We start from the raw sequence: 26386 nt of genomic DNA on the forward strand, positions 1-26386 counted from the left end.
AAAACAGAAAAGGCTTCGTCAGTGCGTCATGTTTCGTACGAAAATATGCTTATTGTTCGTTCAAACTAAGGTGAGGAGACACACTACTTGCGATAACACCAAATTCTTTGAAAAAAGACTCACACAAGACCATCTTTCTTATTCTATTCACAAACATAACGCTATCGACATTGCTGATCCTAGCAGTATGCAGGACCCGTGTCATATGAACTTCGTAATAGACCCCTAGCTCACCGTAAAGTCTCTTTGTCCCATGCTCGTGACAAGACGAAAACCATATTTCTCTATTTCTTTACCGAGCTCAAACTTTACTATCTTCCTTTTTTTTTTTTTTTTTTACAAATATCTGGGTATAATTCGAACTGGTTGATTTTACACAATCTTAAACAATCTTAATCATGAAATTTTCACGTGGGCCGGTCAAGTAAAACTATTCGACTTTCGAGAGGGTTTAAAACAGTGGTTCATAAATATGATGACTTTTGCTACTGGAAATTACTTCTAAATTACCAAGAAAGAATGCCAGACGCCACTGAGTTAAGGAATATACTTATAACCGATGTCATTTACGTAAAGAACTTCTTTTCACTTGGATAATAGCTCTCGGAAATGTCTCTTGATTCAAGTGACCACTCGTCTTAAATTTTGAGTAGTGTGTTTCAAGAAAAGCCAGCCCATATATCGTAGCACTGACCCTGCCACTCAATTAATGATTTACATAAACGCAGTCTCAGGAGGATGCCTTTCACCATAAGATTGTGTTTGTGCACAGTTGCTTTCTCCGAACGCTTTAAACATCTCCAGTTCACGCGGGCGAAAATTGACAGTCTCCTAGGGGAAGTGTCTTTGTTAATGAAAGCTTAGAAATTCAGCCATGTTCATAGGTCCCACAAAAGGAGAAATATATACCAATAAATTGTTGTGTTTGACAGTATTGCTCCGGAAAACATGAATTCACCCAATGGTCCTTGTTACGCTTTTGGCAACCTCTAATGATCTTGAACATTGAAATTTTTACATTGTACCAAATCCTACTGGGCATGATAACGACCTTGATGTATCTATTAAGCAATACCTGATGGAGCCAGCAACGTTTCATTCCCTTTTTAAGACATGAAAAGTGCTTTTTTCACTGCGACGACAAATTAAACCCCTATACTGAATATATTATAATGGTATTGTTATGGACGGACCAATATCCATTAAAATTTAAAGAGGATCTTACCAGCACATACAAAAGATAAGTTTTTGGCTGCCAATTTGAATTCACCTTTTACAAGGACCTTAGCGAATAACAGCGGGCTGGTGGAAATACAGCTTACTTGTCAAAAGAGCTTGCTGACACTCTGAGACAGCTCCATTTAAGAGCAGTGAAGCAAGAAGACAGTGTTACAAATTCAAGTGAAGAAAGGTGAGAGGAGCAAGAATGGCTGATTCAATTGAAAGATACTTTTTTGGGAAAGATAAAACTCCTGAACCCATAGTTGTTCTAAACAGTGTCCTGAATGCTCCCTCAATGGTTATTTCCATTATTGGCAACATTTTGGTGCTCGTCGCCGTATCGAGAACGCCTTCGATCCGTTCGCCAAGCAAAATTTTGCTGTGCAGTTTGGCTCTGTCTGACCTTCTCGTTGGCGTGGTAGTTCAACCACTGTACCTTGCTGCTTTCTTAAAAAGAAATCATTCTGTGCTTAACGCATCAAGAACAATGTCTTTTATTGCAAGTGGTGCTTCTCTATTCACTATGACAGCCATAGCAGTGGATCGGTTCTTGGCCCTTCACTATCACATGCGATACGCAGCCTTAATGACCACAAGTCGTGCCAAGTATTCTCTAGTGGCCCTTTGGACCGCTGCCGCCTTGCTATCAAGCTCAGGTTTCCTGAATAGGAATGTCTATGAATCCACTGTAGCTGTTGCTATCTCTATTTCCCTTTTTATTAGCACCATTTGTTACATCAAAATCTATACCATTGCTCGTCGGCATCAAAACCAGATTCACCTTCAACAACAGGCGGTGGAAAGAGTGAATATCCAACGATCGAAAAAAGGTGCCAAGAACTCGTTTATCTATTACGCTGTGATGATTCTGTGTTACTTACCTTTGTTTATTAACATGTCACTTCCACCTGAGTTACTGGGATTAGAGTGGATCCTAGCAGACACCTTAGTGTTTTTTAACTCTTCTATCAATCCTTTTCTTTATTGCTGGCGTCTCCGTGAGCTTCGAACAGCTGTAATTCAGACAACAGAGACGTGTTTCTGTAAATCGACAGAACAAAACTAGCTGATTTGGGCGGATATGATTACCGGGAAATAAACTCCTTAGTGGGAACGACAATGCACAGCCTTAGAAGAGTCATGCTGAATAAAAATTCGCCATGGAAATGATAGCCAAAAACTAGAAGGTCAAGTAACAGAAGCGGCAGTTTCAGCGGCAGCGCAGCAGTCAAATGCGGATTGTTGCTTCAACGCTACTGAAATTTTTAGTATTCAGACAGGCGAGCAAAGCGTGATGCTCTGGGAATAAAAACTTTTAGGGGCCTTTTACATGATATCCGAATGAGTTTTGTACAAGAATGAGTTCATACCGGTTACCGCATAATAACCGGCGTAAAATTTATTCGAAACGAGTCATTTCTGAGTGAGTTTATTGGGGTTTTCATTACAGAACGAAACACTCATACCAGACGACCTTTCCCACCTGTGCAATATAAACGCAGCACGGCTCTCATATTTGTATGAATCCTCTGTGGGAGCGAGGGAAGCATTGAAAAAGACAGAAAAAGACATAAACACTTGTTTTTACAGGCTAATTGTTGCCACTCCCTCATGTATAAGACTTAAGTACCTTTTATAATTTCATAGCGGTCGTTTTCGAAATTCCAGGCGCGCACCCCCGCCCTCTTATGTAAAAGGTCCCCCTTGGCTGCTGATACGTGCAGCACACAAAATTATTTCTCGAAAACTAAAGTATATTTTCACAAAAAAAACTACACCACAATTATTAGAACATATTGGGCTACAAAATATGAAAGTAGGAGAGAAAACGAATTTCGGGCGACTTGCCACAATATTTCAAATTTGTTCGATGGATGCTGACATCCTCTCTTAAGTTAAATTTTACTAGTTCGTATTTGGCTTCTCTCTCGATTAAATAATCATGAATTTACAAGCAAAAACATATTAGTTTGCTTGGTTTGTTTTCTCAAGATTCACCGAATTGTTCGTCGGCATAAAGGCAGTGGAAAATTCAATTGATTCAAATAAACCTGCTGGCAGCAAACACGACAATCAACTAAGAGTGCAAAAACTGTTTTCATGTATTTCGTCGTCATGATTTTATGCTACAATCCATCATTTTTTGTTTCCATATCGTATTTGTTGCAAACCATGCAAGATTTTTTTCCTTCTTACTAACCACTGAAAGCTTAATTTGTCCTCAAGCAATACAATGTTAGAGCTAAAAACATTGAACATCGCTATACCATGATGCAATCATGACACACGGAATATTTTATTAGTTTCTTTCGACATTTTATTGTCAAAGGTCCCTTTTACCTTCTAGGGGATCTTAATTTCACATCTCCTCTTTCCTTCTCTTTACTTTAACGTTTAAGCTTTTGGCCAAAATCTTTCTTAAGGACCCCGGTTTTTTTGCTTAACTCAAGAATAGAAGATATTGATACTTGTGCGGGTTACAACGATCGGGGAAGTTTTTCGAATGAACCCTTAGATTTCGTACAAGACCTTGCTAAAGATTTGTTTCGATTTAGTCCTAGGTTAGAACTCTTTCATCCGTTTCTCTAAAAAAAAAAAAGCCTCGCTGTTTTAAAAGCTGCCGTTCTGAGCTCGGTCATACGCCAACAATACAAAAATTGGATTGATGAAGGAGTTCATGAATGCTACAGTGACTGGGAAAGTCTCTACAACTTTTAAATCTACACTAGTAAAACCCGAAATAATTACAACAATTGAAAATGGAGAGTAGCATAAAATCATCGCGATGAATATATATAAAAATATTTTTTGTAATCCTAGTTGATTGTCGTATTTGCTGTTTATTTGTATCTGTTGAATTTTCCATCGGGTAACTTATCTTTGTACGTGTGTAGTTTCTCCTGTTTCCCAGTTTGGGTAAATAGTCAATATATGCAGATTTTGTGCAGATAAGTAGAATAATATTTTTAGATCCCTGGTAGTATTCGAGATCGTTTCACTTTAGTTTGAATTTTGTAAACTGCCTATTACAAATGTTTTCTACTCAACTAATGTTTTTACTGTCTAGAATTAAAAGAAAGACAACAGAGAAAGACAATCGCATTACTTAATGTCTTACTTTGTTTTCGTTAGTCGATTCTTCATCACTTTATTGAGAGAGAAGTCATGACAAGCAAAACTTAACTAGAAAAAAGTTATTCTACAATAACCTGTTCTGCTAGTGACGAGTAAATTTGAGGCAACTACTCGAACAACACTAATAAAAAATCAATCTCATTCTTAAGACTGTCATGATTTAATAACTCATCGTAAAGAAACCGTGAATGCTTCGATCAATCACCGGTATAACTTCTTTAACCTAACTGCTGTATTGTAGACCCAATTGTTTCGTTAACCGTCCATGATTTAAATGAAATTTGTTTTTCTGACCTTCATCGGATTGGCGGTACATCGAAAATTAAAAAGCATGAAGAGAAAAATTTAATAATTTTTTAGTCTCGAAACAAAAATATTTATCCTTCCTTGCAAACCAAACCACTCTGACCTCGTGTGCCATTTTCCTTCGTAACCTAAAGCTGAGAAGGTATCAAAGAGTTTAACGTTTGATCTCTTTGAGAGTCCTTTAATCGAGAGGAAAGATAAAAGGAAAAAATAAGGCTGATACGGCTCCTTTGGATAAATTTGGGTACATTCAACCTGGGTGATTTTACACAATCTTAATTATGAAATTTTCACCTGGTCAAGTAAAACTTTTCAATTTTCAAGAGGATTCAAAAAAGTGTTTCATAGATATTATGACTTTTGCTACTGGTAATTACTTCTAAATTGCCAAGAAAGAATGCCAGACGCCACTGAGTCAAAGAGTACTTTTAACCGATGTCAGTTACGTAAAAGATATCCTTTTACTTGGATGATAGCTCTTGGAAATGTCTCCTGATTCAATTGACCTTAAATTTTGAGTAGTTCGTTTGAGGAAAAGCCAGCCCATTTATCGTAGCACTAACCCTGCCACTCAATTAATGATTAACAACCAGACACAAACGCATTCTCAAGAGAATGCCTTTAATCATAGTATTGTGTTTGTGCACAGTGGCTTTCTTCACACGAATTCCAGACGCTTTTAACATTTCCAGTTCACGCGGGCGAAAACTGACAATCTTCTTAAGGAAGTGTCCTTTGCTTGTTCGTGAAAGCATAGAAATTAAGCCATGTTCATATGTTACACAAAAAGGGAAAAAACATATACCAATAAACTGTTGTGTTTGATAACAGTATTGCTCCGGAAAAACACGAATTCACCCAAAGCTCCTTGTTATGCTTTTGGCAACCTCTAGTGATCTTGAAAATTTATAATTTAAAATTGTACGAAACCCATTCTGGGCATGTATCGACGTTGACATATTAATTATGCAAAACCTGATGGTGCCAGCAACGTTTCATCCCCTTTGCAAGACATTCAAAATGCTGTTTTCATTGCGACGACAAGTTAAACCCCTATACTGAATATATCATAACACCTGGATATTGTTATGGACGGACCAATGTAAAGATCTTCCCAGCACTCACAAAAGATATGCTTTTGGCCGCCAATTTGAGTTCACTTTTTACGAAGACCTCCGCGAATAACAAAGGGCAGGTGGAAATACAGCTTATACGTCAAAAGAGCTTGTTGATGCTCTGAGGCAGCTCCATTTAAGAGCAGTGAGGCAAGAAGACTGCGTTAAAAATTCAAGTGAAGAAAGGTGTGAGGAGCAAGAATGGCTGATTCAATTGAAAGATACTTTTTTGGGAAAGATAGAAGTCCTGAACCCATAGTTGTCCTAAACAGTGTCCCTTTGGACCGCTGCCGCCTTGTTATCAAGCTCAGGTTTCCTGAATAGGAATGTCTTTGAATCCACTGTAGCTGTTTCTATCTCTGTTTCCCTTTTTATTAGCACCATTTGTTGCATTGCATTGCTCGACGGCGTCAAAACCAGATTCACTTTCAACAACAGGCGGTGGAGAGAGTGAATATCCAACGGTCGAAAAAAGGTGTCAAGAACTCGTTTATCTATCACATTGTGATGATTCTGTGTTAGTTACCTTTGCCTATTAACATGTCACTTCCACCTGAGTTACCGGGATTGGAGTGGATCCTAGCAGACAAATTAGTGTTTTAAACTCTTCCATCAATCGATTTCTTTATTACAGGCGTCTCCGTGAGCTGTAGCATTTTGAAACAAAAGCGAGCTACACATTTTGTAATAAGGACTGTAGTGTTTCGTAATAATCGTTGGTCTATGTAATTTGTAACCATAACTTGACACAAATTGTAATGATTTGAACCGTGACTTTGCCGCAAACATGTTCTGTACTGTGCGAAAGAATGCAAACGATTATGTAGTCGAATATCGCACTATGCTCTTCCTAGATATTTCTGAGTCTCGGTCCGATTTGTAGAAACTGTCTGAGCAATGTATCCTTATCTTATTTAAAACGTAAAACTGACGATTGACAAATAATGATTTAGAAGGGAGAAACTATAAACATCCAATCAGTGGAATAATTCTGTATAAATTTTTTCAAAGACCAACAAAATTGCACGAGCCCGTAGTTCATTGGCATATTTTTCGAGCTTTTCTTTACGTTCAAAGAAGAATTTTAAACAAAGTAGAAGAGGTCTAGAGTAGAATAGCTTCTTTTATTCTCGCTATCAATTGAAGACATAAGGTGAGACATTTAAATTAAATTTTACTAATGCTTGTTTGGCTTCTCTCTCGATTAAGTGATAATGAATTTACAAACAAAAACATAGATTTCCACATAGATGTAGATTTCACAAGAGATAAGACTCTTAACGCTGGTAAAGAATTAGTATCTTTCGACGTTGTTTCGTTCTTCACTAAAAAAACCCAGTTGCTCTTGCCGTCGAGGTTGCGGAGGAGAGACTTAGAGAAGATGCCTCCTTAGGACAAAGAACCTCTTTGCCTGTTGGGGATCTTATTCATCTGCTGTCTTTTTGCCTCAAAACCACGCAATTTGCATACAACGGCATATACTATCAACAGGTTTTTGGTACAGCTATGGGTTCGCCCGTCTCTGCTGTCATTGCCAACATGGTAATGGAAGACGTGGAACAAAGGGATTTCGCCACTGGTTAAACCCTTTTTCTGGAAACGTTATATCGATGACATGATGTTGTTTCTGCGGTATCCGGAAATGAAGCGGAGCGCATCCTATCGCATTTGAATTCAGTAGGGCAGTCCATCCAATTCACCCTTGAGCGTGAAAAGGATAGACATTTACCCTTTCTTGATTTAAATGTATCCAGATGTGTTCAGGGGAATTTAGAGAAAAGTGTCTATCGTAAACCTACCTACACCCAATTTGCCATAAAAAGTCTGTAGCCAAAACTTTACTCAGGAGGGCTGACTGTCTACCATCTTCACTCGATTCGAAGGCTGGGGAGAGGAAATATGATTCTAATGTCTTAAAGGCGAATGGCTATACAAAAACTTTTCCCCGAAACTGCCAAAAACCAGTTACAACTACTAGCACTCCTGATGAAAGGGAACCAGCGACTGGTTTTGCTGTTATTCCTTACATTCGGGGTTTTTACGGAACCCAGCAAGAGAATTATGAATAGCTACAACGTTAAAGTTGCTAAAAACCTTTGCATACTTTGGGGCATATTTTTGCCAAACCTAAGGGTCCTGTCACGAAAGAACAACGAACAGACGCCAGTTATTCCATTCCTTGCAACGACTGTGAATACATCGGACAGACCAAACGTTAGTATGGTACACGTTTCAAAGAGCATCAAAAAGCGGTTTTCTTTGGCAAAAAAAAAAATTTAGCTTTATCGGAGCACACATGCCTAACTAACCATACAATTGGGTGGGATAAGTCTAAAATTCTCACCACTAATCGGCATTACCACTAGCGCCTTTGTTTAGAAGCTTGGTATATCAACTCAACCCACGCTCCTTTAAATCGTGATGATGGCGGCCTACTTCTGACGTCTATTTACACCTCGTCAGAAAAAAGGCAGCTACTTAGTGATCGTATAAGAGGACCTCTTATTGCAGCGTTTAGATCACCCATGTGAAGGCACTAGAAGTGTCGAAACGTTGGGTCTATAAATTGTAACTTCTTCGGTTACATTCATTAAATCTGTAAACCAGAGTAGCATAAAACCATTTCCAAACAAAAACACGTTAAGAAATCAATTAGATTCATCTGTTATTTCCGTACGTGAATAGCATCTTCTGTTTTCTATGTTTGGGTGAAAAAGCATTTTAACATCCTTCTAGTCTGAATGGAAGTATTCCAGATCATTTGCCTTAGTTTTAATTTTCAACTGCTTAAAACAGATGTTTTTTACGTTACTGAGGGTCTTAATGTCTCGACACACGACAAAGGGAAAAGCAAAGATCATTCACTTTTCCTGATGAAAGCTCGGAAAACTAAATTACCGTAGCATACCTCGATTGATTTACACGTCTTACTTTATTATTCACTTTATTTAAAACAAGCCTTCGTGTCACAGTTCATCAGTTTATCAATAGAGGCCAAACACGAACAAATAAAATATAACTTGAATGTGTCACCCATTTCTCTATTAACAGCATGGATAAAAGAAACCAATTTACTTTAAACGTCCTCTCCTTCAGCTCAAACTCCTCATTTAATGTCAAAAGAGACTAATCGAATATGCTAAAGAGCTCGCATGTACATACTGGTCAGCTGAAATTGCCGCGGAAATAAATTTGTCGCCATGTGGTGAAAATTTACCTAACATAGTGTCTATCAACAACTTTCCCTCTCAGTCAACCGATGAACTGAAAGTTTTCATTTAGCTCAGCTACATTATATCCCTTTAAAATCTCGAGAAAAATGAGAGAAAACCTTGCAAAGAGTATTAAAAAAAAACATATAACATTCATAGTTGTAGCATTGTGGGCTATATTTATTAACTTTCCTTCCCATTCAAATTACAGTCTGGCTCCACAACAAGTTCATAAAGTCCTTATTCGTGACATCTTTTTGGATCAATTAACTTGACAAACTCTGCCAAATTCACGACAAACTCAAAGGCAAATTAAAAATAAAGCAACAGAGGTAGAGTGATATTTATTTCACGGCCAAATAAATATAGAAAAAAGAGTATCACATTAATTGATTATACTGCATAATAGTTCGTGTTCAAACGCTTCATAGTTGAGACAATCATCAACTATCGTGACCATTTGCCTATTGTAAAAATGGTGTTAGCCTTAAATCTCTTAAACTGATGGTGCTTCTATAAGACGTTTGTTGTATACCATATATGACTTTTTTCCTTTTTCCTAACCATTGAAAGCTTAATTTGTCCTCGAACAATACAATGTTAGAGCTAAAAGCATTGAACATCGCTATACCCTAATTTAACCATAACACATGGAATTTTATATTAGTTTCTTTCGCCGTTTTATTATCAAAGGTCCCTCTTATCTTCGACGGGATTTAAATTTCATATCTCCTCTTTCCTTCTTTTTACTTTAAGTGAAGACTTTCAGCCAAAATCTTTCTTAAGGACCACTCTTTTCTAGGTTAACTCAAGAATACGAGATATTGATACTTGTGCGGGTGACAACGATCGGGGAACTTTGTTTTTAATGAACCCTTAGATTTTGTACAAGACCTTGCGAAAGATTTGTTTCGATTTAGTTCTAGGTTAGAACTCTCTCATCCGTTTCTCTACAAGAAAAAAGCTTCACTGTTTTAAAAACCGCCACTCTGAGCTCGGTCATGCGCCAACAAAACAAAAATGGATTGATAGACGAGTTCATGAGTACTACAGTGAGTGAGAAAGTCGCTACAACTTTTAAATCTATACTAGTAAAACCTGAAATAAATACAGCAATTGAAAATGGAGAATAACATAAAATCATCGCGATGAAATATATAAAAATATTTTTTGCTTTCCTCGTTGATTGTCGTATTTGCTGTTTATTCGTATCAGTTGAATTTTCCACTGCTTGTTGTTGAACATGAATTTGCAACTGATGCCGACGAACAATTCGGTAAATCTTGATGAAACAAACCAAGTTAACTAAAAGGCAAATTGTGATACCAAAAGTTGCAACAAAATAATGATAAATACTCGGCGACCAAATAAATGAAAAAGTGAATAACATGATAATACACCAAATAGTTACTATTGTATAGATTGCCCGGCTTGTTGTCCTTAAATTTGGGTACTGCAGGTGACAATGGAGAGCTAAGAAACGATCCACTGTTATGGCTGTCATCGTCCAAAGAGAAACACCGCACCCAGCAAATCCCATTGCTGTTACTGCCTCTTGTAGTGCTGAGACGGTTCTTACAATTTGTTGTGCTATATAAGCTGGTTGTACCACCAATCCCACAAGAAGATCTGTAACAGCCAAATTGCAGAGAAAAATGACAGAAGGTGAATGAATCGATGGCGTCCTCAATATGGCGACTAACACAAGAGCGTTACCAAGGATGGATAACAACATCAAAGGTGCATTGAGGATGCAGTTTGCCATAACTATTGTCTCAAAACCACTCTTGGGGTTAGCATCTGTGTTGCTGGAATAGTTCGCTTCAAATTTGCTTGTCATCATTGTGAAAATAATTAAAGATTTTGTTCAGCGTTTGATGGAATATCTGATGGAAGGATAATGAAATTACTCATTTGAATATGGCCTTAGGGAAAAAAACAAACATTATTTTCGATTCAAATTAGGCCTCCTGTCAGAGAAGGTGTTTTCCACCTAATTTAGGCCATAATTGCATCTGCAAGTAACCTAATGAATTCACGGCGTTATTTGTGCGTTAAAGTGAGTGATAGTTGCAAAACGCTAACTGCTGAGTTATTATGGTTTAGCATTGGAGGAAGTGATCCGCATTTCTTTTAATCATAGCAGATAGGCCTTGATAATATGAATAAAAAAAGGTCATGAATAAGATCGCAGCGCACATTGAAAAGGGTGGGTGCAATTCCTTGGAGTATGCATTGATTTCCTGTTTTCTGTTTGACTGTAGATTCTATGGTATAATTTGAAGATTGTATTTCAAATTTTTCGTCGGCATAAGTTGCAAATTCACGTTCAACAAGAAGCAGTAAAACACTCAAGTGATACAAACAACCATCACATACGACAATCAACTAAGAGTGCAAAAAATATTTTCATATATTTCCTCGTCATAATTTTATGTTAAACTCCATCATTTTTTGTTTACGTTATTTCAGCTATTAATAATATAAAGTCGATAATTCTCTGGACCTTTCGGCTACTGCAGCGTTCATGAACATAATGTCGCATAAAACGAAGAGGTTCAGTTTGCGTCTCGGGACTCCATCAATAAATTCGCCCACCATGCTTTATATTAGCACTTTAACCCAGTCTTGCACTATTTGCGCAACCAATTCAACTGGTTCGCCGACCTCTCCTCTACTTAATTAGCCATCAAATATCCAATGCTTCATCTCAACCGTTTCAATTTCAATATGCTTGCCAGTTTCTCATGAATATGTTGAAGCTTTTTTCATCCAAAACAGTTATGGCTGGGAACGAAAAGAGTATTATCAGAATCATGACTTCAACAAATTGTGTAAAAATTAATGGATTTTTAACCAAAATGAAGTCGTTATGTATAAAAGCCCACAACATTATAACTTTTCATAATGTGTTTCTTAAATAATTTCTGCATGATGTTGCTTTGAATTTACTATACTGAATATATTATAACGGATATTGTTACTGACGGACCAATACCCATTATAATGTAAAGAGGATCTTCCTAGCACTCACAAAAGATAAGTTTTTGGCCATCAATTTGAATTCACTTTAAACGAGGACCTTCGCGAATAAAAGAGGGCAGGTGGAAATACAGCTTATACGTCAAAAGAGCTTGCTGACGCTCTGAGCCAGCTCCATTTAAGAGCAGTGAGGTAAGAAGACAGTGTTAAAAATTCAAGTGAAGAAGGTGAGAGGAGCAAGAATGGCTGATTCATTTTTGATTTTGATGCTCGTCGCCGTATTAAGAACGCCTTCGATCCATTCGCCAAGCAAATTTTTGCTGTGCAGTTTGACTCTGTCTGACCTTCTCGTTGGCGTGGTAGTTCAATCACTGTACCTTGCTGCTTTCTTCGAAAGAAATCATTCAGTGCTTAACGCATCAAGAACAATGTCTTTTATTGCAAGTGGTGCTTCTCTATTCACTATGACAGCCACAGCTGGGGATCGGTTCTTAGCCCTCCACCATCACCTGCTATCCACAGCGTTAATGACAACTAGTCATTACAAATCATTGACGATTGGTGACCCTTAGGACTGCTGCCGCCATGTTATCAAGCTCAGGTTCCCTGACAACGTCCGGACAAAGAAGAGTAATCGCAAAAATCGTTCAAGATGTCCGAAAAGACGATAGGAAATTGTGTATTTGTGAATTGGGTTGCTTGCATTGCTCTGCGGTATTCTGTAATAACGTATTTTGTAATAGTCTACGAATTTATAATGAAGGTTGCGGCCTTTCATAATAGCTTTACGGATTTTGTAATAGGTATTGTAGCATTTTGTAACAAAAGCGAGCTACACATTTTATAGTAAGGGCTGTAGCGTTTCGTAATAACCGTTAGTCTATGCACTTTTTGTGACAATATCTTGACACAAATTGTAATGATTTGAACCCTGACTTTGCCTCAAAATTGTTCTGTACTGTGCGAAAGTAATGCAAACGATTATAGTAGAATACCGCACTATGTTCTTCTGAGATATTCCTGAGTCTCGGTCCAATTTTTCAATAACTGTTTGAGCAATATGTCCTTTTCTTCTTTAAAAAGCATAACTGATGATTGACAAATAGTAATTTAGAGGAGAGAGACCGCAAATATCCAATCTGTAGAATAATTCTGTGTAGCAAAATGCGTCGTTATTACAAAACGCCGCAGAACAAACATCGTTCCAACACAGCTTTCATTAATATTTATGGCAAGAAAAAAAAATAATGTTCCTTGCAACGTATACGTAAGAATTCAATACTTACCTTATTGTCTCAGGTCCTTGCTTTACAAAGTAAGAGCCTTGGTGAAAATGATCTCGATAACCAACCAAACGTAGTGTTGATATTGACAATGAGGAACAAAAAAGGCTTCTAAAGGCAGGAATTTCATGGACTTTTCATACTCGCTCCAAGATTGAATCGAGAAAGCTAAATTATAGAAATGTATACGTCTGTTTATGTTTCTGTTTATACCTTCCTACTATACTCAACTCAAGGATTATTGTAAGTAAAACAAATACAATGATAGAAAAGGAATGAAAAGAGAAGAGGGTAGTAAAAATTAAAGGCCCATTTCCAAACTTGATGCAACGCGGTCGTTTGTTTTTGCTTTGAACCACCGCTTTTGTTTCAACAGCGCCTCTGATTGGTCAGTTATTTTTAACTTGTCACGTCTCAAAATACCTTCTGCGTTTCCTCCGAAGAATTTGAAGAGCTTGTCAAAAGAATTCTGTCTAAAACAGTTCTATACGTTTTAATCCTGAATGGAATCAGATGAATCCATTCGTTTTGTAGATTCCGAAGAAGTAAACGCTTATGGATGGGTTGTTGCTAAAGGGGAACACGAAAATCCTTGCGAGTATTTCGGAGAAGGTGAAAATGTTGATCCGCCACGTTTTCATTCATTCATTAATTTTTTTTAATTAAAGTTTGCCATCCTTATTAAATAGGACAAAGGGTCAGTTGAAGTCTCCTGCCCCTGGAGAGGAGCTTGCGCTTGAAAGAGTGGTCAGGGTTGTTGACTAAAGTGACTAAACTTAACATAATTAAACGTCAGGCAGTCCGATATTTTTCCATATTTCTCTTCGAAATCTAAAAAACATTATAAGAAAATGTTCTACTTTTATTTATAATCCTCAAACGCTTCTAGGCAGCCTGAAATTTCGAACTTGATGTTTTCCGCTAACCCTGTATACAGAGTACGGAGTCATCCAAACGCTTGACACCTGAAAACTTTTCAATAACACGGCTGGACACGGTCCTCAAATAACTCCATATTTCTCTTTGAAATATACCAATTTTTCGTTAGAAAATATTCTACCTTCATTTACAATCCTAAAGCGATTCTAGAAAGTGAAAAAATTCCAAAGTTGTCCGTTTCGCTGACCTTGTACACAGAATGCGAAGAGATTCAAACGTCACACTAAGAAATTTTCATCGGACACTACCGGACACGATCTTCGAATAACTAAACGTCCCGCAGTCTGATATTTTTCCATATTTCTCTTTGAAAAATACCAATTTCTATTGGAAATATTTCATCTTCATTTAGAATCCTCAAGCGCCTCCAGAAAGTGAAAAAATTTGAACGTTGTCCTTTTCGCCGACTCTGTTCTCCATCTGATTGTTAATTCTCCCCTATAGCTGCTACACATTCCCTTGTAAAAAAGTCATGAGACTTTGGTGTTTGATCAAGACTACTAACTTTTACCTGATAAGATGTTTGGCTGGATAATGTCTGGATGTTACAGGGAGAAGTTACATTTTAATCACTTGTGGGAGTTAAAGGGTTAAAGGTGGGGTATTTTTCGACCATGGCTAGATCAGTTACCTAACCTTAATGGGGTACCCCACCTCCATACAAACGCTTTAACAGCTGAAATAAATATACATAAATAACAACAAAATCGTTTAGTGATAAACTCCTTAATATACCCATACACTTAAACGGACGAAATTCACCAATAATCGCATATATTTACATGTTTAAAATATGAACTTTTCATTTGCATCTTGATAAAGTACTAAACGTACAAATACATTTCTCAAAATTTGAAATATTTATGGCAAGCATTCTTAATTGTGATAAACTAATTACACCAATGGGACTAACCCTTTACAACCTCACATTAGAATATATTTTCTCCACAATGTTCTCTTTAAATTTCCTATGGTACTGGTAAAGAGAATTTAACAATCAAGAGTTTCTTTAGTTGGTAATCATTTCAGAGTGCGAAGAGATCCAAGCGTGGCACTTCTGGACAAAATTCAAAACACTGTAAGGAAACTGTAAAATGACGAACGGCGAATATATTTACCGTAAAACAGTTGACTATATGTCCAGGGTGGCTCTTGAGAAGGACGATTTTAGAAGGTTTTCAGTGATCTGGGAATTTCGTGTGACAGGAAATTGGGTCGCGGCGCGCGTTGCATCAAAGTTGGAAATGAGCCTTTAATGAATTGATTATGGCTTCATGGTAACTCAAGTATTATAAATGATTTGTGACCTTTGGCGTAATGATCTCTGTCGTAGGTAAAGTATTAATAATGTGTTGGAGAGCAATTGAGGTATTTTGAATGATATTTTTAAGTCGTGTGTTGTTAAGAATGTATTGTTCGCGAGTTTATGTAACACAAGTGTATTAATCATTAATAATTAAAATAAGCCTATCTGTATCAATCAGCGAATATGTACTCAAATTGTTAAAGGGGTACCCACGAGGCTGGGGTCATTTGCTCAAATCCTATTTGCTTTTTGGTGTGAAACCGATTTCAATCTTGTTGTAACTAAAAATCATTGTAACAAAAATATATCACACTTGGCCTCTTTTTTGAAAGTGAGGGTTTTCCAAAATCTGAAAGTGCTTGTTCAAATGACCATAGCGAAATACAATCCTGGACATGCTTCCAAATAACAAGCTGCACGATTCTGGAGCTTCTGCAGCTCATTCAGAAAGGCCAACACCACAGTTTCCTCAAACAACATTACAATAATGGAAATGTTTTCGAATTTAACTATTATTCTACACAACTAACAAAACATTAAAAGGCATAAGATGCCATCATTGATTTTCACCCAAAACAGAAGCAATCTTTTTACAAATACTCTGTATGTGACATTCCCAGTTTAAGTTTTAGTCAACAAGAACCCCAACTAACTTGGCAGATGAAACATGCATCACTAGATGGTTGTTTATCACGCAAGATGGAATTTCTGGACCTCTGGCTGGACACACTTAATCTAAACTCGGTTTTCGTTAAGTTGAGGGTCAGTTTATTAGCTGATAGCGATGTGTATATCCTAGTAAAATCAGTCATTAAAGACAGTCAACGATAGTTTTAAAGGTTAGGCTGTCATCTGCATACATTCTAGGTTGTGAAAAATGCAAGCAATTTGGCAGGTCATTGATATACAATGAGAACACTAAAAGTCCTTTACTAGTTCCCTGAGGGACACCATAATTGACTTTTTTTTTTGAGTTGACGGCATTAAGCACTTCAAAGTTGATTTGATTAGTCGATGAAAGTTTTACTAGTACACGGGATTAATTATGCCTGCAAATACCAAAAATGAAATAAAGAAATGCCTATCATTATTTAACATAGGAAGATAAAAATGAATAAAAGGAACTTAAGATCTTTGCCGGTGATCAGAAAATAACAAAGCTATAAATCATAAACAAAAGTGATATACTTCCTTTTCTTCGGTAAACTGCGCTAACTCCAAAAAAATTAATGCTATTTCTCAGTTGCCTAATTACTCGTATTTTTCACAGTGTTCGACAACCTTTCGGTGGCGATGAAATTATCTAGCTCTCGACTCGACTTGTCTTAGTCGTATTCGTCTTTCCCATTCATCCCTTCGTCTTCCCCCAAAATCTCCAAGAAACCAACTCAAAAGTCTGGTATGCCTACTTTTGAGTTGTTCTTTCTCTTCATTGCGTACTTGCCCTTTTAATGTGTTTCAAATTTTTCAAGAGACAATTTGGCGATCAAAGTAAACTTTTGAACTGAGCGGGCCGTACAGTGAAATACAGCCAACTAGAAAGACCACTCTTACCATAGAAAATACAGCCAATCAGAATACAGTATATATTCAATTGTATTGCACTTACCCTTCCCATCGTGCGCTACGATCTTACACACGGCCTTACTCATTCTTATCAATTATGTGTCCATCAATTACAAGCTTCAATCTTCCCCCGGCAACTACCCGCGCATTTTGAACTTTTGAAGATTGGTTCGTTAAAATTCTCGCCCCCCCCCCCCCCTCCCTCCCACCCCACCCGGAAAAAATTGCGTTCAATTGTCCCAACCGGGCACAATTTTTAAATAGAAAAATATGAGTGATCAACGAATGTTGTAGAATTTAGAAAAAGGCAGGTATTAGTTTCTGCTTTCACAGTTTGGTCTTTTGCTCGTAAGCATTATTCTACCATGTGAAAATTTTCTTCAAAGCCATTTGCTCACGACAGTAGACTCTCCAATTTATACCAAAAACAAAAATGTTCCCCTGGTTTACCCGCCCCACTTGAACCCAGACGAGGTTCAAATTTCCCACCCCAAGGGTACAAACGATAGTCAAATGCCTGTGGGTTGCCCGAGGGGGGATGTTGAAGCTTCGATTTCATCGGCGCATAAGGCCCCGGTTGCAATTATGGCCTTTAATAGGGTGGAAAACACCTTCGTTGACAGCAGGCCCAATTTGAATATGAAATAATATTTGTTTTTTTACCTAAGGCAATACTCAAATGAGTAATCATTACCTATGGGGCGGCCGTCACCACCGAAAATACAAGGATATCAAATAGATCAGCGAATACAAAGCTGGTCTAAGGATCTCTTATCGTTGCAAAAAAAAAGGTTATAAGAACTAATGCTGACACTTCCCAGTTTAACTGTGGATAACCAGTTTAATTAGGGATGTCCTTTGCAGTTTTAATTTGTGTTCGTATAGGAGAAACACACGCTGCTCATAAACGCAGCTGGCCAGCACATCATTCGTCATGTCTAATTATCTAACATTTAAAACAAACATTCAAAAAGTCTAGATATCGACAATAGAAGATTGATATTCATTCGCAAACTCAGTCCGTCAAGTGCTCTTTATCATATTTCTGTTCTTTTAAGCATAACCTCTATCTTCCCTATAACTCCAGTGCGCCTGACCATATTGACGACAACCTGACTTGCAATAGAGATAGAGTCCTCTGCTTGTTAATGAATGAATAGTAATTAAGCCAGAGATAACTTGGCCAGATGTTGTGTAAAACGAAACGGTTCAGTTTGTGTCTCGGGAATCCATCAATAAATTCGCCAGCTATGTTTTATTTCAGCAATTTAACCCAGTCGGACCGTCCTACACTATTTGCGCAACCAATTCAACTGGCTCGCCGATCTCTCCTCTACGTAACTGATTGGCCATCAAATATCCATTGCTTCGTTTCAACCGTTTTAATCTCAATACGCTTGTCAGTTTCTCATGAATATGTTCAAGCTTTTTTTACCCAACACAGTTATGGCTGGGAACAAAAAAGAGTATTATTGGAATAATTGTACGAAAATTAATAGATTTTTAACCAAAACGCCCACAACATAGCTTTGCATACTGTGTTTCTTAAATACTTTCTGCATGATTTTACCTTCTCTTTTCTCATAAGATAAAGTGTCACTACATGGTAATGAATTCATTTTCGAGCCGATTTCTGCCAGTTGGAATATTCTATGCGAGTTCACTGCCATATTCATCGAGCTTTTTTTACGTTCAAAGAAGAATTTTAAAACAAATTAGAAGAGGTTTAGAGTAGAGTAGCTTCTTTCATCCTCGCTATTCATTAAAGACATAAGGTGACATTTATGTTAAATTTTACTAGTTCGTGTTTGGCTTCTCTCTCGATTAAGTGATCATGAATTTACAAACAAACACTTGTAAAAAAATCAACTAGATTCATCTGTTATTTCTGTACGTGAATAGCATCTTTTGTTTTCCATGTTTGGGTACAAAAACATTTTAAGATCCTTCTGGTCTGGATGGAAGTATTCGAGATCATCTGCCTTAGTATTAATTTTTTAACTCCTTATAACAGATGTTTTTTACGTTACTGAGGGTCTTGATATCTCGACACACGACGCAGGAAAGAGCAAACATTACTTACTTTATGTAAAACAAGCCTTCATGTGTCATTTCATCAGTTTATCGATAGAGGCCAAACACGAGCAAAGAAAATATACCTTAAATGTGTCACCCATATTTTCTAATTAACAGCATGGATAAAAGAAGCCGCAAACTCCTCATTCCTTTTTAAAATAGACGAATTAAATATGCTAAAGAGCTCGATGTACATAGTGGTCGGCTAAAATTGCCGCGGAATTAAATACATCGCCATGTGGTGAAAATTTACCTCACGTACTGTCTATCAACAACTTTCCCTCTCAGTCAGCCGATGAACTGAAAGCTACATCACATCCCCCCAAAATCTCGATAAAGTAAAAGAAACTCTTTCTTTACGTTTTTTAGGACTGAGACGAAGTCGAAGACCCTTAAAACAGAAAAAAAAAAAGAGGCTATCTTGACCGAAAAAGCTTGGTCAATAAGGGTTTATCATATAACAAAATATTTCGCTTTGGTAAGAATCAAGACTGAATTATTTATTTCGAGAGCCAGTAAAGAAAGCCGAATGTGTTTTTGGCACACCAAACCAACAAGAAGATTTTATGTTTTCTTTGTTTTGACTGTCTCCTTCCGTTTTCTGGCGAGTTAATCACCGACGTTGCCCAAGAATTACGATACGTGTAAGTCCGCTCGGACTTGTGCACTTATAAATGCTGCGATATTTTCACGGAATACAAAAGTTAAGACTGAAGTCAAAATTCTGCACCCACCCCACTTTTTTCTTTCAGTTTTTTTTTTAAGTTCATTTGTTTATTTCCCATCTAATTTATTTGCTACCTAATTTATTTGCCACCTAATTTATTTGCTATCTAATATAAACAGCATTGTATGGTGTCACTTTTCTATTTTTTACTCTTTTGATTATCTCCAATCCGTGCAAAGAGAAGGTTAAAACGCACAATGATTACAAGCAAATTTGAAGCAAACTATTCCAGTAACTCATCAGCTAACCATAAAATTGGTTTTGAGACAATGCGAATTGCAAACTGCATCCTTAATGCACCTTTGATGTTGCTATCCATCATTGGTAACGCTCTTGTGTTAGTCGCCATATTGAAGACGCCATCGCTTCGTTCACCTTCCGTCATTTTTCTCTGCAATTTGGCTGTTTCAGATCTTCTTGTGGGATTGGTGGTACAACCAGTTTATATAGTAGAACAAATGGTAAAAACTGTTCCAAAACTACAAGAAGCAGTAAGAGGAATGGGATTTGCTGGGTGCGGTGTCTCTCTCTCGACAATGACAGCCATAACAGTGGATCGTTTCTTAGCTCTCCACTATCACCTGCAGTACCCAAATTTAATGACAACAAGCCGGGCAATCTATACAATAGTAACTATTTGGTGTATCACCACGTTATTCTCTTTTTCAGTTCTTTGGTCGCCGCGTATTTATTATTTTCTTGGAGCTTTTTGTATCACAATTTGCCTTTTAGTTTGCTTGGTTTGTTTCATCAAGATTTACCGAATTGTTCGCCGGCATCAGGTGCAAATTCACGTTCAACAACAAGCAGTGGAAAATTCAACTGATACAAATAAACAGCAAATACGACAATCAACAAAGAGTGCGAAAAATATCTTCATATATTTCCTCGTCATGATTTTATGCTACACTCCATGGTTTTTTGTTTATATTATTTCAGCCATTAATAATTTAAACTCGATAGTTCTCCGGACCTTTCCGGTTACTGTAATGTTCGTGAACTCGTCTATCAATCCATTTCTATATTGCTGGCGTATTCCCGGGCTCCGAACGGCAGTTTTTAAAACAGCAAGTCTTTTATCTTGTAGAGAAATGGATTAAAGCGCTTCAACCTAGAGACAAGTCATTGTACAAAATCTAAATGTATTGTAGAAACAAAGTTCTCTTATCATTGTGACTCTTAAGGCTATGACATCATAAGATATTTCAATTCGTGTTTTCGCGTTGATCAACCATCAGGTGATCCTTCCCGTTTTAGCCGAAGATCTGCATGTACAAAACCGAAAAAGAAAGAAGGAAAAGAAATGCGGCGAATTATAGTTCCCATAGACAATGAGGGTGAGCATGGATTTTGGAAAGGGAAAGTAACAAATGAATTTTCTGCAATTTAATTATATGAAGGTGCACTAATTTCCAACACTTTTAGCTCTAAATGTTATTGTGAGAGGACAACTTTTTTAATATTATATACTAAACATAAATGTCACACTTGTAAAGCCTGCATCAAATACCTTGATAAGGTCTAAAAAAAAATCAGTTATAAGAACTAATCCTGACTCTCCCCAGTTTAACTGTGGATAACCAGTTTCATTAAGGATTTCCTTTGCGTGAAAATTGCAGTTTTGATTTTGGTTCGTATGGGAGAAACCCATGATGCTCATCAACGCAGTTGGCCAGCACCTCATTCATCATGTCTAGTTATTAAACATTTAAAACAAACACTCAAAAAATCTAGATATCGACAATAGAAGATTGATATTCATTCGCAAACTCAATCCTTCAACTGCTCTTCATCATATTTCTGTTCTTTTAAGCATAACCGCTATCTTCCCTCGAACTCCAGTGCGCCTGACCATGCTGATGACAACCTGACTTACAATAGAGATAAATCCTCCGCTTGTTAATGAATGCATAGTAACTAAGCCAAAGATGACTTGGCGAGATGTCGCATAAAATGAAGACGTTCAGTTTGCGTCTCGGGACTCCATCAATACATTCGCCAGCCATGGATTAATGGATTTTTAAACAAAATGAAGTTGTTACGGATTAAAGCCCACAACATTTTAACTTTGCGTATTGTGTTTCTTAAATACTTTCTGCATGATTTTTTGCCTCACGTTTTCCTTATTTATTATCATTATTATTTTTTTTAATTACCGCACGATTGCCAGGTCAAATAGAAGACTTAGCTCTTTGTTTAACTAAAAGCCAAAGTCGTCGAAGGATATTTCATAAGGTACCACATGGTAATGAATTCATTTTCACGCCGATTTCTGCCAGTCGAAATGCACTGTGTGAGTTCATTGGCATATTGATCGAGCTTTCTTTTTAAAGAATAATTTTATAACAAAGAAGAAGAGGTTTAGTGTAGGGGTAGTTTAGGGTAGCTTCTTTTATCCTCGCTATTAGAGGAGACACATTTGAGTTAAATTTTACTAGTTCGTGTTTGCCTCACTTCTCAGTGAGCGATAATGAATTTACAAACAAACCAGTTAGATTCATCTGTTATTTTTGTACGTGGAAAGCATCTTTTGTTTTCCACCATTGGGTAAACAAAAACCATTGTTTCAGGTCATGTACGTATTAGCAGAAAAAATTTTGAGATCCTTCTAGTCTGGATGGAAGTATTCGTAACAACTTGTAACACAGATGTTTTCTACTCAACTGAAGGTCTTAATTTCTCGACACGTCATACAGGGAAAAGCAAACATTCTCAAATTTATTTAAAGAAAGTCTTTGTTTGTCAGTTCATCAGTTTATCGAACAAATAAAACATAACTGAAACATGTCAACCTTATTCTCTAATTCACAGCAGGGATAAAAGAAACTAATTTATTTTAAACGTCCTCTCCTTCAGCTCAAACTCCTTATTCATTGTCAAAATAGACTAATTTAATATGCTAAAGAGCTCGCATGTACATACTGGTCGACTGAAATTGCCGCGGTAATAAATTAATCGCCATATGGTGAAAATTTACCTAACGTACCGTCTATCAACAACTTTCCCTCTCAGTCAGCCGATGAACTGAAAGCTATAATTTACCCCAGCTACATTACATCCCTTTAAAATCTCTAGAGAATCAAGTGAAAACCTTACACAGAGTTTTAAAAAAACATATTCTATCTATAGTTGTAGCATTGTGGGTTATATTTATTGACTTTCCTTCCCTTTCAGTCTGGCTCCACAACAAGTTCATAAAGTCCTTATTTGTGATATTTTTTTTGGTTACTTGACAAACTCTGCCAAATTTGCGACAAACTTAAAGGCAAATTAAAAGTAAAGCAACAGAAGTAGAGCGATATATATTTCACGGCCAAATAAATATAGGGAAAGGACTACCACATCAATCAATAATGCATGATAGTTCGTGTTCAAACGCGCGTGATAGTTGAGACAATCGTCAACTATCCTGACCGTTTGCCTATTGTTAAACTGAATGGCGTGAGCCTTAAATCCTCTTAACTGATGGTGTTTCCGAAAGGCGTTTGTTGTATACAAAATGAGACTTGTTTCCTTTTTCCTAATCACTGAAAGCTTAATTTGTCCTCGAACAATACAATGTTGGAGCTAAAAGCATTGAACATCGCGATACCCTGATTTAAATCACGACACACAGAATTTTATATCAGTTTCTTTCGCCGTTTTATTGTCAAAGGTCCCTCTTACCTTCGAGGGGATCTAAATTTCATTTCTCCTCTTTCCTTCTTTTTGCTTTAACGTTTAAGCTTTTGGCCAAAATCTTTCTTAAGCTATTCTTGCTTAACTCAAGAATACGAGATATTGATACATTTGCGGGTTACAACGATCGGGGAACTTTTTCTAATGAACTCTTAGATTTTGTACAAGGCCTTGCCAAAGATTTGTTTAGTTCTAGGTTAGAGCTCCTTCATCCGTTTCCCTGCAAGAAAAAAGCCTCGCTTCTTTGAAAACTGCCTCTCTGAGCTCGGTCATACGCCAACAATACAGAAATGGATTGATAAACGAGTTCATGAGTACTACAATGAATGAGAAAGTCGGTATAACTTTTGAATCTACATTAATAGAACCTGAAATAATTACAACATTTGAAAATGGAGAGTAACATAAAATCATCGCGAGGAAATATATAAAAATATTTTTTGCATTCCACGTTGATTGTCGTATTTGCTGTGTATTTGTATCAGTTGAATTTTCTTTTTGTTGAATTGCTTGTTGTTGAACGTGAATTTGCAACTGATGCCGACGAACAATTAGGTGATTCTTGATGAAACAAACAAGTTCACTTAAAGGAAAATTGTGATACCAAAAGCTGAAACAAAATAATGATAAACACTCGGCGACCAAATAAATAAAAAAGAGAATAAGGTAATAATACACCAAATAGTTACTATTGTATAGATTGCCTGGCTTGTTGTCATTAAATTTGGGTACTGCAGTTGATATTGGGGAGTTAAGAAACGATCCACTGTTATGGCTGTCATCGTCCAAAGAGAAACACCGCACCCAGCAAATCCCATTGCTCTTACTGCTTTTGGTAGAGCTGAGACGGTTCTTACTATTTTTTCTGCTATATAAGCTGGTTGTACCACCCATCCCACAAGTAGATCTGAAACAGCCAAATTGCAGAGAAAAATGACAGACGGTGAACGAATCGATGGTGTCCTCAATATGGTGACTAACACAAGAGCGTTACCAATGATGGATAGCAACATCAAAGATGCATTGAGGATGCAGTTTTCTGTAACTACTGTCTCAAAACCACTCTTGGGGTTAGCTTCTTTGTTGCTGGAATAGTTCGCCTCAAATTTGCTTGTCATCATTGTGAAAATAATTGAAGGTTTTGCTCAGCGTTTGATGGAACATCTGATGGAAGGATAGTGATAACTCATTTGAATATGGCCTTGGGGAAAAAAACAAATACTATTTAATAGTAAAATTGGGTTTCCTGTCAGAGAAGGTGTTTTCCACCTAATTCAGGCCATAATTGTATCTGCAAGTAACCAAATGAATTCATGGCGTTATTTGTGCGTTAAAGTGAGTGATAGTTGCAAAAAGCGAACTGCTGAGTTTTTACGGTTTAGCATTGGAGGAAGTGATCCACATTTCTTTTAATCATAGCAATGGGTCTTGTTAGTATGAATAAAAAAGGTCATAAATAAGATCGCAGTGCACATTAATAAGGGTGCGTACAATTCCGTGGAATATGCAGGCAACGTCGGTCAAATAAACAGCAAATACGGCAATCAACAAAGAGTGCAAAAAGTATTTTCATATATTTCCTCGTCATGATTTCATGCAACACTCCATCATTTTTTGTTCATATTATTTCAGCCATAAATAATCTAAACTCGATAATTCTCTGGACCTTTCCGGCTACTGTAGTGTTCGTGAACTCGTCCATCAATCCATTTCTATATTGCTGGCTTATTCCCGAGCTCCGAACGGCAGTTTTTTAAACAGCGAGGCTTTTATCTTGAAGAGAAATGGATTAAACGTAAACTCAGTCCGTCAAGTGCTCTTCATCATATTTCTGTTCTTTTAAGCATAACCTCTTTCTTCCCCTCGAACTCCAGTCGTTTTTAACAGCACTTGACCGTGTTGACGACAACCCGACTAACAATAGAAATAGAGTCCTCCGCTTGCTAATGAATGCATAGTAATTAATTATAAGCCAAAGATAACTTGGCCAGATGTCGCATTAAACGAAAAGGTTCAGTTTGCGTCTCGGGACTCCATCAATATATTCGCCAGCCATGCTTTATATCAGCAATTCAATCCAATCGGACCGTCTTGCACTATTTGTGTAACCAACTGGTTCGCCGATCTCTCCTCTACATATTGGCCATCAAATATCCATTGTTTCATCTCAACCGTTTTAATTTCAATATGCTTGTCAGTTTCTCATGAATATGTTTAAGTTCTTTTTATCAAACACAGTTAGTTCAAACTCCTTATTCAAAGTCAAAATAGACTAATACGCTAAAGAGCTCGTATGTACATACTAATCGGCTGAAATTGCCGCGGAAATAAATTCGTCGCCATGTGGTAAAAATTTACCTAACGTACTGTCTATCAACAACTTTCCCTCTGAGTCAACCGATGAACTGAAAGTCTTAATTTACTCCAACTACATTATATCCCTTTAAAATCTCGAGAAAAATAAGAGAAAACCTGGCACAGAGTATCCAAAAAAAAGCACATTATATTCATAGTTGTAGCATTGTGGGTTATATTTATATATATTTTTCCGACCAAAGAATTGAAAAAGAGAATAACGTGATAATACACCAAATAGTTATTATTGTATAGATTGCCCGGCTTGTTGTCATAATAAATACTTTCGGCATGATTTTGCCTCGCTTTCCTCTTGTTTTTTTACGTCACGTACGATTGCCGTGGTCAAATAGAAGACTTAGTTCTTCGTTTAACTGAAAGCGAAAGTCGTTGAAGGACATCTCATAAGATAATGTATTACCACATATTAATGAATTTATTTTCACGCCGTTTTCAGCCAGACGGAATATACTATGCGAGTTCAT

At 37.1% G+C, this 26386-nt stretch overlaps 3 protein-coding genes and 1 pseudogene across 3 annotated transcripts; 2 read left to right on the forward strand and 2 right to left on the reverse strand.

Annotated features, from left to right (window-relative positions):
• The first annotated feature begins 1293 nt into the window (after nucleotides 1–1293).
• Nucleotides 1294–3231, forward strand: LOC113677927 (melanocyte-stimulating hormone receptor). The gene has a single exon (XM_027194788.2). It carries the CDS (start codon nucleotides 1427–1429, stop codon nucleotides 2285–2287), a length of 861 nt encoding a protein of 286 aa, XP_027050589.2. The 5' UTR covers nucleotides 1294–1426; the 3' UTR covers nucleotides 2288–3231.
• Nucleotides 3232–9145: 5914 nt separating this feature from the next.
• LOC113677934 (melanocortin receptor 4) lies at nucleotides 9146–11286 on the reverse strand. Its single transcript, XM_089191969.1, has one exon. The coding sequence runs from the start codon at nucleotides 10830–10832 to the stop codon at nucleotides 9912–9914; it is 921 nt and encodes a 306-aa protein (XP_089048095.1). The 5' UTR covers nucleotides 10833–11286; the 3' UTR covers nucleotides 9146–9911.
• Nucleotides 11287–19575: 8289 nt separating this feature from the next.
• Nucleotides 19576–25269, forward strand: LOC149035134 (melanocyte-stimulating hormone receptor-like). The gene has a single exon (XM_089191703.1). It carries the CDS (start codon nucleotides 20066–20068, stop codon nucleotides 20966–20968), a length of 903 nt encoding a protein of 300 aa, XP_089047829.1. The 5' UTR covers nucleotides 19576–20065; the 3' UTR covers nucleotides 20969–25269.
• On the reverse strand, nucleotides 23739–24664 carry LOC149035135 (melanocortin receptor 4-like; annotated as a pseudogene).
• Nucleotides 25270–26386: the final 1117 nt, after the last annotated feature.

This window comes from Pocillopora damicornis, chromosome 13 (assembly GCF_964200805.1).
Source record: "Pocillopora damicornis chromosome 13, jaPocDami1.2, whole genome shotgun sequence".
Classification (NCBI taxonomy): Eukaryota; Metazoa; Cnidaria; class Anthozoa; order Scleractinia; family Pocilloporidae; genus Pocillopora; species Pocillopora damicornis.

What these genes read in the sequence shown, in the direction of transcription:
- LOC113677927 (XM_027194788.2), top strand. Translation starts at nt 1,427, where the DNA reads ATGGCTGATTCAATTGAAAGATACTTTTTTGGGAAAGATAAAACTCCT.
- LOC113677934 (XM_089191969.1), bottom strand. Translation starts at nt 10,832, where the DNA reads ATGATGACAAGCAAATTTGAAGCGAACTATTCCAGCAACACAGATGCT.
- LOC149035134 (XM_089191703.1), top strand. Translation starts at nt 20,066, where the DNA reads ATGATTACAAGCAAATTTGAAGCAAACTATTCCAGTAACTCATCAGCT.